The sequence below is a fragment of the Scylla paramamosain genome, chromosome 44, assembly GCF_035594125.1.
Source record: "Scylla paramamosain isolate STU-SP2022 chromosome 44, ASM3559412v1, whole genome shotgun sequence".
In the NCBI taxonomy this organism is placed as follows: Eukaryota; Metazoa; Arthropoda; class Malacostraca; order Decapoda; family Portunidae; genus Scylla; species Scylla paramamosain.
This window is the reverse complement of record NC_087194.1, coordinates 5890015-5905014: the sequence shown is the minus strand read 5'-3', so window position 1 is coordinate 5905014 and position 15000 is coordinate 5890015. Positions and strand designations below refer to the sequence as shown.

Here is a 15000-nt window from a genome sequence, read left to right as displayed (position 1 = left end):
GCGGAGATGTCTCTGGCAATTTACCTCTGCTAACTGGAAGGATTTATTCTGATTTTCCATGGAATGAATACTACTTCCGTGTCGGACCCATACCCATACTAAACTAAACCTTGATTTAACACGGCCTTTTCTCGTCCTACACATGATAAGAGAGGTGGCCCACAAACGATACCTGATCCTTCTGTCACCTGAAACTGGTGTGTTTTACATTTCTGCTCAAAATTATCCCAAAGCGGTTCTTCAACAAGCCAAAAATGCCTTTATTAATAGAAAGTCTAGATCTTTACTTTGGTCTGCCACCTAGCCAAAAGCATATCCAGCAACTTTTTTTTTTTTTTTTTTTCAACTATTTCGTGCCTCCTATTAAGATTCTTCCTAATGATGTTTACCATGCCCTCGCTGGCTTTTAACCCTCAGAAGACTTATGGACCTGAGGGTTCTTAATTAAACAGCTAACACTTTGCAACCTTATCTGATCGTCAACATGGTTATACGTAATAGCCGTTCTACTGATGATCTTTTAACCATTCTTATTGAGTCCTTCCTCCTTTAGGAGTTTTTGTCTTAGATAAAAACAAAGGTATTTGATAGAGCCTTGAACATATTTTAATTTCCAAACTAAACCCTATAGCTTTTATTTTTCCGTCTGTAACTTCATGTTGCTGCAGTAGACGGTCACTGTTTTACTTAGTATATTAACAATGGTATGCTTCGGGGCTCTATGCTGTCACTCATTCTCTTTCTATCGTTGATCAGTGATCTTCAAAGCCACACTAATTGTCACTTCACTCTCATGCTGATGATACTCTCTTTACTTTTCCACGTCTTTTCGGGATTTATTTATTTATTTTTTTAATATATATATATATATATATATATATATATATATATATATATATATATATATATATATATATATATATATATATATATATATATTAAAAATCCACTTTATAATCCACTTTATAATAACACAGGTGACATTTGACCCAAAGAGATTCATCGAATATTCGAGGGTCATTGAATACCAAGGTGAGAAGTTCATATGCTTTCGGGACAAGATGTACAGAGAAGTGCTTGAGCTGTTCCAGACACGCTGTGTACTCCACCTCAAGGCGTACAAGCACAAAGTGTTGCACTGCATTGACCTTATGTGAGTTACAATAAAATCAACAACAATAATAATAATAATAATAATAATAATAATAATAATAATAATGATAATAATAATAATAATATCATTATTATTATTATTATTATTATTATTATTATTATTATTATTATCATTACCATTATTATTATTATTATTATTATTATCATTATTATTATTATTATTATTATTATTATTGTTGTTGTTCTCTGCTTGTTTGTAGGAATTACCGGCTTGATATAAATAGATATTATTATTATTATTATTATTATTATTATTATTATTATTATTATTATTATTATTATTATTACAATCATTAGAATTATTATATTTATCCATGGGGCACATGGATATACCACTGTATGATATTATTACAACGTTTGATGTGTACGTATACTGAAGACGAAAAGGAAGAGGAGGAAGGTAAAGAAAAAGAGGAGGGAGAGGAATAGGAGGAGGAGGAATTGTAGAAGTAAAAAGGTGTAGAGAGCCCATTCTGCCCCTGTCTCCCCCTCTGGCTCTCTATCGATCTTTTTTTCCATCCAAATCCGTCACGTACTTACTCCCATCTCACTCGCATTGCAACATTTCCATCTTTATTCCTCTAACACGTCCCTCTCACTTCTCTCCCACACCGTCTGTTTTAATCCAGACCCATCACCTACCCACTCCCCTCTCATTATCATATCTCTATCTCTGCCTCCCCCTCTCCCCTCCCCGCCCATCTCTCTCTCTCTCTCTCTCTCTCTCTCTCTCTCTCTCTCTCTCTCTCTCTCTCTCTCTCTCTCTCTCTCTCTCTCTCTCTCTCTCTCTCTGTTCCCCAACCCTAGCCCACTAACTTTGAGTAACTTTTCTTTCTGAGAAAAAAAAACTAATATATATATATATATATATATATATATATATATATATATATATATATATATATATATATATATATATATATATATATATATATATATATATATATATATAGAATTTGTCCATATGGCGACTTTTCGGATCTTCCTAGATCCATCTTAATTAAGGCTGGGTCTGGTCGGCGTCTGGTGAGCGGGCTGCTTATATACCGTCTTGGTGGATCATAGGGACAGGAGAGGGCGGAGCCGAGCACTTTCTCCCACTGATCAACTTGGAGTGACACCCACCAAGAGACAGAACGGGTTACCCAAGTACTCGTTAACAACGGCTACCATAACTCTGAGTCGGAGCTGGTACGACGCCTGTCAGCAGGCGGCCAGGTTAGGCCTCCTGACTCTGGAGGATACTGACCCGGCTTGTTCCTTGTAGTTTTCCCCATACTTAGCTCTGTTCCAGCTTCCAGCTGTCTCGTTGTTAGGGATTTAGGTGTTCCTTACTATGTCTGCAAGGAAGCCGTCACGCCTCCCACTGTTCGTGGGTATTATTTTCCCCCCTTCTCCTCTCCAGTCCAAACGTGGCGTTTCACGCACACATCCTCTCAGCTCTTCGCCAGTGATGAGTCTCTAAGTATAGCTCCTCCGCCTCCCAAGCCCCCTTGCTGCCGTCCTGCACCGATCGGCCCTTCACGTGTGACGTCTATGCATCCACTGTGCTCACACTCTCGCCACCCTGTCTCTTCCCCTGCTTCCGTCTTTTCTACATCTGCTCGTGAACCTCGCATGGGCACCTCCGCCTCCTCGTCTGGTCATCCTTGTTGCTATGACTTACCTGCCGACCTACCTCCTCCATCCTCTGTCCGCCAGCGTGCTGTGCACCCTCCCCAGGTCCCTAGAACTTCCATCGCGTCCTCGGCCAGCCAACGTGCTTCGCCCCCTCCTCAGGTCCCCAGGCGATACTTCTTGCTGCGCACAACTGTGAACCCCTCAGGTCCCCAGTACCTTCTCGGCGGCCTCTGCCTGCGCCTCACCGTCTCCTGCGCCAACTGTGGATTCCGACTGGTTCACAGTTGTGCGCAGCAAGAAATCTCGCCTTCTTTCTCTCCAGGGAAACGAGCCCCTCCTCGACACCCGCCAGACTACCGTCGCTCCCCCTCGACATCCTCGTCCATCTCCTTCCTTTGCTCCCCAGGACAGAGCCTGCTGTGTGCGCCACCCGCTACCCGGACTTCCGTATGAAGAATCTCACTGTGAAGGATGGCAGCTCGGTTCTCCTTCCAGAGGACGAGCCAACCTACCTCGCCCTGACCGGATACTTGGCAGATCCCCTCTCGACTATCCGCGTAATCCAGCTCGATCCACAGGCTTCCACCACCAAGGGCGTAGTGATGGGGTTTCCCCTAAACATACCTCTCCAGTTCCTCACTCGTTAACCCATGATCGAAGAGGCCACACGTTGTGTCGGGAAGAGTTCACAGGAGCCCACTCGCCAAGTCCTCGTCACCGTCAGAGGGCCCCTTCCCTCTCCATATCGACCTGGGAAACTGGGGAACCCTTTACCTCCGGTCTTATACCCCAGAGCTGCTTCCGGTGATAGAAGTACGGACATCATCTGGCTTTGTGCACACTCCCAACAGTGTGCGGCATCTCCGGCGGTTCCCACGACACTCAGAACTGCCTCACCAAGTATAAGGCCAAGGAGGAGGTCACTCACAAATGCCCGAATTGCCAGGGGGCTCACCATACCTGGAACCCAAAGTGCCCAGCTCGAGTTAAGTGTGTCAACCAGGGTCTGACGCGCCAGGATGCCTGGGTGGAGGAACACCATCGTATCTCCACAGCTCCGGCTCCTCCAGACACGTTTGTTTGGGGCACCCAACGCTGTTCATCGCCGACACAGCAATTGGCTTCTCGGGAGGACTTTCCTCCGCTACCTTCCCCTACCGCTCCGCCCACCCCAGCGAGACCGGTGCTCAGTCCCGCTCCTCCACCGACACCGCCAAAGCAAGAGTTCCCTCCGAGCACTCTTCACAGCAAACATGCTTCACTCCTTCGCGAAGGAGCTCACCATGGCAGCCGTGTTTGCGCAGTTCAGCGGCAAATCCGTCGACACAACTGTTCTACAGACGATGGTGACGAGAATCACCGACAAAATCGTTGCCAGCCTCACACCGCCGATGGCGGTCAGCGCTCAGGCCCCCACCACCCAGCCCACCACACCTTCAGACCACCAGTCAAGTCTCTATATCTGCCACTGGAACGTCAATGGACTAAAACAACGCTTCGCCACCATCATACAAGCTGCCACTACTGATAACACTGATGTTTTTCTCCTACAGGAGACTCTCCTCCTAATCCTCCCCCTCCTGGGCTTCAAGAATTCCTGGGTATGTGGCACGTCACTGCCCAAGGGTCCCAGGCACACGAGGCCTCTCCAATCTACGTTAAATATCTCCGATTTACCCACATCGCCTCTCCTGTTTTTTGCGGCGATGGTGTTGAGGTTCTTGCTGTTACCCTTCATCTACCCAGTTTCCCGTTCCATTTATACAATATCTATAGACCGCCAGCCGCCATACTTGAGTTGTCACCTGGCACAGGAGACACTGTGATCACGAAGGCGGTTCTCCCAGGGCGAGGTTTGCCATTGCACTCCGGCAGTGCTGACCCCTGCGATTAACCTAAATGTGGTTAACTCAAGTGCGAAATTTTTGTCAAATATGTGTACGACACATATTTGACACCCTCACCGCCCAGGACGGTGTGGTCCTCGTCAATGACATCTCGTTTTCCACTCACATCCGCGGTGGCCGCCTAGATCTTACGTTTATGTCATCCAGCCTCACGCCTCGGTCGCAGTGGACATTGCACCCTCACCTCACAAGCGATCACTTTGCTGTCACGATCCTCTTTGATATTTCCACCCAAGGCCCACTTCCAAAGGTTTCGCATGCAGGATGCTGACTGGCCTCATTTCAAGACCCTCACCGAGACCAGCCTCATTACTATTGAGACCTTGCTATCACTCGACGAGGAAGCTGGTTACATAGTTACATCGATTCTCTCTGCTGCTCAGGCTTCTATACCACTCGGCAGGTCCACTAACCATCGTTTCAAGGACCCATGGCTATATGGTCCGAGGATACGTGAGATAAATAGGCGCTTAAACGGTGCAAAGAAAACATTCCGCCACGACCCTACTGACGCCAATCTCAAACATCTATAGAGTGTCTCCCGGCATGCCACAGAGCTAAAGACCCGCCTACGCCACGAAACCCTCCACAGCTGGTGTCAGGGTCTCGGCTCCCACACAGCCCTCAGCGCTATTTGGAGGCGGGTCCGTCGGATTTACTCCAGTGCTCCCCTACCGCCTCCATCCCATCCCTCTCCAGCCGATAGGACAGAGACACTTGCCGTCCCTTTCATTGCAAGGCCATCACCTTAATACCTCCCACCCGTCATCACTGCTACTCAGCATCGTCTCTTAGCGCCTTGTCTCACCTCCATCCGCAATGCGTGTGCAGAAGAAGCAGAGACAGACACTCCTTCCATGTCTAACGAATTGGCAGCTGCCATGCCCCATCGCCCTGACACAGCACCTGGACTTGAAGAAGTCACATACTCCATGCTCCACCATCTGGGTTCCACAGGGAAGGCTGCCATTCTTGCACTCTGTAACCGCTCCTTAGAAGATGGCACGCTTCCTGCATCGTGGAAGGAGGCCCTTATTCACCCGATCCCAAAGCGAAGTGATCGTGAGCCCATGCATCCTATTTCCCTCCTGCCTTGTTTCTCCAAGGTTATGGAACGCATGATACTCGTCTGCCTGATATGGAAAGTTGGTGGTACCCATCTCTCCATGTTTAAGTCCATTCCAGTTTAACATCTTTGCTGTATCCTATACCGTGAAGGCCCATCTCCTCTGCTGTGCCGATCATCTCGAAAAATACGAAAAATAAAAAATACGAAAAATAAAAAACACCCACAAGAAAATAAATAATGGAGACTATGCCATAACCTTTAACATCGTTTGTCTCAAAAACTTACTGCCTGGCTTCACAAAGATATATATATATATATATATATATATATATATATATATATATATATATATATATATATATATATATATATATATATATATATATATATATAATCATGATCTACACAATGAAAGAATTAGCAAAGAAATTAGTGAAATGAATTAATCTTATCCTGGCCTAACCCAATCAAACCTAGCCTTCTGGTGGAAACGGTAATGTTACTGCAATATTATTCAATATTTCCCTTAGGTGACATATTCTATATATATCCAATGCATATGTCAGAATTATTACACGAGTTTGATCAGGGTGCGCAGATGAAATAAGGATGAGGTAATGAGGTTTTCATTAGCAGGTGAAGTGAGTTCATGCTATGCAAATTCTTTTAAAGTTGATTATGTTACTGTTATAGCCTACAAAGTGCTGTTGTACCGTTAAATAATTTTAATATATAATTTAGCTAATAACATAACTACAAGGAGATAAAAATTTGTGCTATCCTATCTGCGACAAATAAATGCATTGGTAAGTGCCACTGGTGAGACCCAGCCGCTCCCAAGCCTGCATTACCAAAGATTGCAATTTCTGGCAAGGATCTAAACACAACGCCGCGAAAAACGACTGGGCAGATTTGTTGTCGGTGGTGGTCACCACTCATTGGTAACTATCAAAATGAAGCGCTGTGAAATCGGGGTAAGTCTACACCTCCTTTCCTTCTCCTAAACTTTCTTTTTTTCCTTCTCCTACACTTCCTCCTCCTTCTCCTCCTTTTCGTTTTCTTCCTCTTGAATATACATATCAAACACAGTAATAGTTAAATTACCATACCGTGGTATATCCACTGGTCCTGCTAGTTAGTAATAATATATAGTAGTAGTAGTAGTAGTAGTAGTAGTAGTAGTAGTAGTAGTAGTAGTAGTAGTAGCAGCAGTAATAGTAATAGTAGTAGTAGGTCTGTGTAATAGTAGTAGTAGGAGCAGCAGCAGCAGCAGTAATAGCAGGAGTATCAGCAGCAGCAGCAGCAGCAGCAGTAGCAGTGGCACTAGTAGTACTACTAGTAGTAGTAGTAGCAGTAGTTGTTGGTGTTGTAGCAGCAGCAACAGCAGTAGCAGTAATATTTGCTGCAGGTCTCGTTGTTGTTTGTAATAGATGGGCATATGCAGTCCATGTTTTCCCAGGATCAAAGGAAAGCGCGATGTAGAAGACTGCCGTATATTAAATTAAAGCTGTTGTACTGTACAGAGAGGTTACCGTTCTGTCGCGTCCAGTTGTCCACGAGGCAAGGGAAGCCTAACCTCACTGTCCGTGCAACTGGCCAGATCTGGTCAGGGACCAAGCTTTAGTTCACGCCGCGTGGGTGGGACGCCGTCGGGGCTATGCCCGAACCACAAAGTAGCTCGGTCACACAGAGATATGGTCTCATTCCTAACAAAGTGTGACCACAAAGGACTTTGAGTGATACACAGGTCACAAGCAATAAAAACTAAATAAATTAATGTATGTTAGTGTGTACTGATTGAACAAAAGGCATAATAATAAGAAGAACGTGAAATATGTGTATAAATGTGTAATTCGTGCATATCTATGTAAGACACGAGGAGTTAGCACAAAATAGTGACATCAGATCATAATATTCAACCTCTTGGAAGCTGAGCTGTGGACACCCGCAATTGGGCGCGAAATAACACTGCCTAAACATATCATTGAGGCAGAAAACATGTGACGTATGCACCAGCTAATCACAAGGTTCATACAGTTGTCACATCAGAACAGCGAGAACGCACTGACCAATCACAGGCCCACACAACCGTAACATCAGAACAGCGAGCACATATTGGTAAAATCATAAAGTTCACACAGCCATACCATCAGAGCACCGACCATACACTAGCCAATCAAAAGGCTAACGCAGACCTGATGTCAGAAAAGTGACCATACACTGGCTAATCACAAGGCTCACACAGCTGTGATGTTGGAACAGCGAATCATAGGCCAGGAAAACACTTTAACATCACTAAGCTGATAGAAGCACAGGATGACAAGGGCAGGTGGGCTCCAACCAGAGGCCCACAAGCAGCAACAGAACGCACCCTAGATGTTGTCCTCGACGATGTGGGGACCCACGTGGCAGGTATAAGCCGTGAACAGGCAACCAAATATGGACTGTAAACGCTCAGAGTGACGAGTGTGAACAGACGTGGCAGGTATGAACCAAGAACAGAAAGCCCACATGGTCAGTAGAAGTACCACAGGACGGTGAATGATGAGTGTTGGCCTGGCGGGATGAGAAAACTGCAATCATGAGACCCAACACAGTCAGCAAAAGGCACCAACAGCATGGCAGCAGTAGCAGATAGCAGGAAGCACAAGGCACACGAAGAAGGTTGAAACAGCTGCCAAGAGCCGGCAGCACATGGACGGGAAGGAGACAGGCACAGAACACAAGAAATTCAATGCTGACACCCTATCTCACTGCTGCCACCAATTTATGTAATCGATGCTGTCTTGTTATAATAGTAGTAGTGGTCCATGTGTTTCCAGGAGTAAATAAAACATACCTGTAGAAGGCTAATGTATATCAAATAAGAGATGTTGTAATGTTCAGAGAGGTAGCGCCAAGCCGCATCCAGTCGTCCCCAAGGAAAGTATAAGACTGACCTCACTGCCTTCGTAGCTGGCCAGATCCTAACATCAGGTCAGGGACCAGGTGTCAGGTCATGCCGGGTGTGGGGATGCATGTGGGACTCCATGCTGTTGTTCTTGTTTCACTGCTGCTGATGATGTACTTATTACATAGTAATACATAGTAGTTATTGTTTCTATGCTGTATTTATTATTATTATTATTATTATTATTTTTATTATTATCATTATCATTATTATTATTATCCGGGTTGTGATTAACATAACTTTTTTTTCCCTACAGGATCATGGATGCCCTTCATGCTGAAATGGATTATAATGAAGAGTAAGTATAATGTTAGCGATATAGTATATTCCATTCTAGATAGCCTGCGATGTTTAACAGTGCACAGCTTCATAATGTTTTTTTTTTTATATTTTTTCACTGAATCTTGGCCTTTGTCCTTTATGTATTTTCGCAAAACCTTTGCTATTGCTTTAGGACATCAAAAGTCATTCATAACGTCTCTTAAATTTCTAAGTATGATTTATCACTATGATTACTATAATTTATATACATACATCTTTCTGCACCTTTCTTTTTTTTTTTGTCGGTGGTGGCGGTCATTATTCTATTAACACAGGTGTCCTACAGTGTTCTGTCCATCGTTCATTCTTTCTTTTATTCATAAATTATATTCCTAGCTTTTGTCTTACCCACTCTCATGCTGATGACATGCGTTTCTTACATATCTTGCATTTCTTTAGTAATCTTTACCAGAAATTTAGATGAATATGAACAGTGCAGAGAAACCACAGAACGCTTACCTTCTGATCTTTCTTTAAAGCTTATGTTGGTCAGTCCCTTACACACACACACACACACACACACACACACACAATATATATATATATATATATATATATATATATATATATATATATATATATATATATATATATATATATATATATATATCACTCTGCTTTTATTATTTAACAAACAATCTAATACCACCCTCTATTAACTTGAAAATACCTATGATTGTTTCCTCTGCCAGAAAACTCAAGTGGAAATTTTGCATCACATCAGTCGCTAAAACAACTCTGATGAAGATAAGTGTTCTGTGTTGTATCTGCCAGTTATCTTTCACAAAGATGCTAAGCTCATACAAAGGTCTTGTTCGTCCTTGTATGGAGCATTGATCGCTCCCCGCATATGGAAGACTCCACTCACACAGCCTCTCTGTGGACTAAAATTCTTTACTCCTCATGAATTCCTCTCTTTTTGATATCTACAATGTCTCATCCTTCGCATCAGTTGCATGCCTTGCAATTTTACTGTTGTCTCAGTGGTTCTTATGTACTCCTCTGAGCTTGCGAACTTTGTCTTATCCCTTCTTGCCAGCAAGTTACACAACGCTTTCTGTTTAATCTCTTGCTTTGCTGTCTTTACGAGTACACAACGCTTTCTGTTTAATCTCTTTTGCTTTGCTGTCTGTCTCACTAATGCAAGAGTTTGCCAATACCTTCACTCCTTCAACCCTTTCACGAGTAAATATGAAACTCTCCGCCAGGTTGCTTTCTTGTTCCTATCACTTGCATTTTTCTAAATTAGGAAAAGCGGCATTTTCTCCAAAACTAAATTTGCCTCCACTTAAGGTTTTTTTTCTTTCTTTTTTTTTTTTTTAGGAGTAGCGAGATATTTAGCTCATCTTCCTATCCCCATCCGTCTTTTTTCTCCTTGCCCGATCTTCTGCAAACATGAAAAAAAAAAAGGTATCAAAATCTATTCGTTTTATATACGAGTACTTTCTTTCTTCAAGAAATCGCATGCATTCTAACATGGAAACACATTATTGTGTGATCTAACTGTCTTACACACTATGTCTTGATAGTTATGATATCTTATATCTGGACTTTAGTAAAGCATTCGACAAGGTGCCCCATCAAAGGCTCCTGAGAAAGGTTAGGGCGCACGGGATAGATGGGAAGGTGTTAGGTTGGATAGGGTCATGGCTTGGTAACAGGCGACAGAGAGTGCTAATAAACGGCTCGAAATCCGAGTGGGGTCATGTCATTAGTGGGGTGCCACAGGGATCAGTATTAGGGCCATTATTATTTCTAATATATATCAATGACTTGGATAGTGGAATTAGTAGCGATGTTAGTAAATTTGCGGATGACACAAAGATAGGTAGATTAATTAGGTCAGAAGCGGATGCCATCGCCTTGCAGACAGACTTAGATAGAATGAATGAATGGACGGATAGATGGCAAATGCAATTTAATATCAATAAATGCAAAGTGCTTAGCGTAGGTAGAGGAAACCCACACAATAGGTACACATTAAACACCCAAACTCTGGTAGGTACAGGGTACGAGAAAGATTTAGGAGTTATAGTTAGCTCTGAACTCCGTCTAGGGAAACAATGCATAGAAGCCAGAAACAAGGCAAATAGGGTACTAGGATTCATTTTTAGGAGTGTTAAAAGTAGAAGGCCGGAAGTAATATTAAAGTTATACTTGGCGCTGGTCAGACCTCATCTAGACTACGCTGTGCAGTTCTGGTCCCCACATTACAGGAAAGATATAGGTCTATTAGAATCAGTACAGAGGAGAATGACTAAAAGGATACAGGGGATGAGGAGTATTCCTTACGAAGCGAGGTTGAAGCGGTTAAATTTACATTCTCTAGAGAGACGTAGGTTAAGAGGGGACCTGATAGAAGTCTTTAAGTGGTATAAGGGTTATAACAAGGGAGATGTAAGCAAAATTCTTAGGATCAGCAACCAGGGTAGAACAAGAAATAACGGGTTCAAGCTTGAAAAATTTAGGTTTAGGAAGGAAATAGGAAAAAATTGGTTCTCAAATAGAGTGGTAGATGAGTGGAACGGACTCAGTAATCATGTAGTTAGTGCTAGGACACTAGATAGCTTTAAGAGAAGATTAGACAAGTTTATGGATGGGGATAGCAGATGGAAATAGGTAGGTGTGTTTCATACAGGGACTGCCACGTGTAAGCCTGGTCGCTTCTTGCAGCTTCCCTTATTTCTTATGTTCTTATGTTCTTATGTTCTTACATAGTCTTATGTGGTCATCCAGCTATATGGTGACCGCATTGGGCAAGGCGTTCTTCCTATTTTGGCTGCCACAACTTTTTCACATTTTCACTCGTGAATTTAAATCTGATTAACAGTTCTTTTTGCGTATAATGTAATTAAGCAGGTTTCTTTGACAACGTATGTGTGTGTGTGTGTGTGTGTGTGTGTGTGTGTGTGTGTGTGTGTGGGTGGGTGTGTGTGGGTGTGTGTGTATGTGTGACCCTTTGGTAGTCTCCCAGAGAATAAACAGATGAATAAAATAACTGGAAAAATAACCATGAAAATTAATCTTACCCCTTTTTCTGCCTTTCCTTACTTTCTAGGTTTGAACAAATGGTCAGTAAGTTTGAAGACCCAGAAGTCTTTATGAAGCTCACAGATGATATGGTTCAAAGGTTGCGGGAAAGCAGGAGCGGGGATGTAAAGAAAATCTTTCATCGCATTGATACCAGGAAGCTCTACAAATGCAAAGATGAGAAGGTGCGTGTACGATGTAGAAAAAACTTGCATAATTGATTATTCTTATTTAGCTTAGCTTTATGTAGAATTCGTTAATCATTAATTAACCTTTCTGTGCATCAGTGTAAACTATATGTGATGGAGTTTCTGTGAATGTTTAATGTTTTATAAATATAAGCCAGCGTGGCGTGATATGCGTGTTACCCTATTCAACAAATGAGTGAGAGTTTTGCCCTATTGTGGTGCTGGAATTAATGTATATTCCAAGAAAATAATGACTAAATGGTGATGGGTGTTTGCTATCAATTCAAACTGAAATACACACCTAAAGCAACGGGTTAGTTAGCAACATTCCGGGGTCGAGTGGGATCCGAACTCCTACACCCATTATTTTTTTTTTTTTTTTTTTTTCTATGTAAGAGGGGTACCGACCAAGAGCAACAAAATATAGTATAAAAAAGGGGGAGGGGGGGGGCCCACTGAGGTGCCAGTCCCCAAACAGAGCCACAGGCAGTCGTCAAAAATTCAAGGACAAGTGTCTTGAAACCTCCCTCTTGAAAGAGTTTTAAGTCATAGGAAGGAGGAAATACAGAACTAGGGAGTTCCAGAGTTTATCAAGGAACGGGATGAAGGAGTGGAAATACTGGTTAACTAACACTTGCATTCAAAAGGTGGACAGAATAGGGATGAGAGAAAGAAGAAAGTTTTGTGCAGTGAGACAGCGGGAAGAGGGTAGGCATGAAGTTAGTGAGATCAGAAGAGCAGTTAGCATGAAAATAGCGATAAAGGATAGCAAAAGATGCTACATTGCGGCGATGAAAAAGAGCCTGAAGACAATATGTTACAGGAGAGGTATTGATGAGATGAAAAGCTTTTGATTTCACAGTCTAAAATAACGGTTTGAGTGGAACCCCCTCTTACATGTGAAACATACTTTATACATTGAGGGATAAGGCCCCTGGTTAACACTTGCATTCAAGCGGTGGACAGAATAGGGGTGAGATAAAGAAGAAAGTCTTGTGCAGCGAGACCGCGGGAAGAGGGGAGGCATGCAGTTAGTAACATCAGAAGAGCAGTTAGCATGAAAATATCGGTAAAGGATAGCAAAAGATGCAACATTGCGGCGATAAGAAAAAGCCTGAAGATAGAGGAGAGGAACTGATGAGATAAAAAGCTTTTGATTCCACACTATCTAAAAGCGGTTTGAGTGGAACCCCTTCATACATGTGAAGCATATTCTATACATGGAGAGAAAAGGCCCCTCTACAGAGTTAACAGCAGAAGGATGAGTAAAACTGGCGGAGAAGACTCAGAACGACTGACTTCATAGAAGTTGTTTTACTTAAAGATGAGATGTGAAGTGTCATTGATAAAGATGGGTTAGTTATCTGGAAGATTGTGTCCAGTTGATAGATGAAGGAATTGAGTTTTTGGAGGCAGTGAATAATACTAATTTTCCTCTGCCCAATCAGAAATTTTAGAGATCCCTGCGTTAACTTTTTATTTTACTGAAGAGTTGGACGTCTATGAAAAGACGTGGAAAAAAGCGTAGGAGTGCATAGGACAAGAAGCTTGAATTAGAACAATGATGAATAATAGAAACAGCCCTTGCGAACACCACTGTTAATAGACTTTGGAGAAGAACAGTGACCGTCTACCACAGCAGTAACAGAACGGTCAGAAGGGACACTTGAGATGAAGTTGCAGAGAGAAAGATTGAGGCCGAAGGTAGTTTTGAAATCAAAGCTTTGTGCCAGACTCTATCAAAAGCTTTTAATATGTCTAAGGCAACAGCGAAAGTTTCACCAAAATCCCTGAAAATTATGACTAAGACTTTGTAAGGAAAACCAGATCACCAGTAAAGTGGCCTGGACGGAACCCATACTGAGATCAGACACAAGGCTGTGAAGTAATAGATTTTTAAGAATCTTCCTGTTGAGGATAGATTCAAAAACTTTAGAGAGGCTGGAAATTAAAACAATAAGACGATTGTCTGAAGGATTAGAACGGTCGCCCTTTTTAGAAATAGGTTGAATGTAGGCAAGCTTCCAGCAAAAAGGAAATCTTTCCTTCTTGATAGACAGAGTTGCAAAAGTAGGACTAGGCAAGATGCAAGTACGGAGGAGCAGTTTCGGAGAACAATAGGGAGGGACCCCATCCGGTCTATAAGCCTTACGAGGGTTAAGGCCAACGAAGGCATGAGAAACATAACTGCGAATGATCTTAATGGGTAGCATGAGGTAGTTGAAGGGTGGAGGAGAGGGAGGAACAAGCCATGAATCATCCAAGGTAGGGTTTATAACAAAGGTTTGAGCGAAGAGTTCTGCTTTAGGGATAGATGAGACGGCAGTGGTGCCAACAAGGAGTGAAAGATGGAGAAGCAAAACTATTTGAGATGTTTTTGGGTACGTGTCAGAATTGAAAGACTTTGACACTTTCTATTAATAAACGAGTTTTGGCTAGTTGGAGAATGGACTTAACAAGATTCCGGGCAGAAATATAAAGTGCATGAGACTGGTAAAAGAAGGCTCAAATATCTTTTGTGGGCCACCTCTCTATCATGTAAAGCACGAGAACAGGCCATGTTAAACTAAGGTTTGGAAGGTCGAGGCCAAGAAAAAGAGTGAGGAATGTACGCTTCAATGCCAGACAGTATTACCTTTGTTATGGGCTCGGCACACAGAGACGCGTCTCTGGCACGGAAGCAGTTGTCATTCCAAGGAAAATTAGAATAATACCTCCTCAGGTCCCCCCCATTTATCAAAG

At 42.7% G+C, this 15000-nt stretch overlaps 1 protein-coding gene and 1 non-coding gene across 2 annotated transcripts in view; both read left to right on the top strand.

The window, feature by feature from the left end:
- LOC135094190 (deoxynucleoside triphosphate triphosphohydrolase SAMHD1-like) overlaps positions 1-15000 on the top strand; it is a 47631-nt gene that overhangs the window by 25659 nt on the left and 6972 nt on the right. The window contains exons 6-8 of the mRNA XM_063994044.1: positions 978-1153; positions 8976-9017; positions 12099-12255. Coding sequence (XP_063850114.1) covers positions 978-1153; positions 8976-9017; positions 12099-12255 — 375 coding nt within the window. The remainder of the gene's footprint in view (positions 1-977; positions 1154-8975; positions 9018-12098; positions 12256-15000) is intronic.
- Positions 4591-4749, top strand: LOC135094200 (U1 spliceosomal RNA). The gene has a single exon (XR_010263657.1). It is a non-coding gene; the product is annotated as a U1 spliceosomal RNA (small nuclear RNA).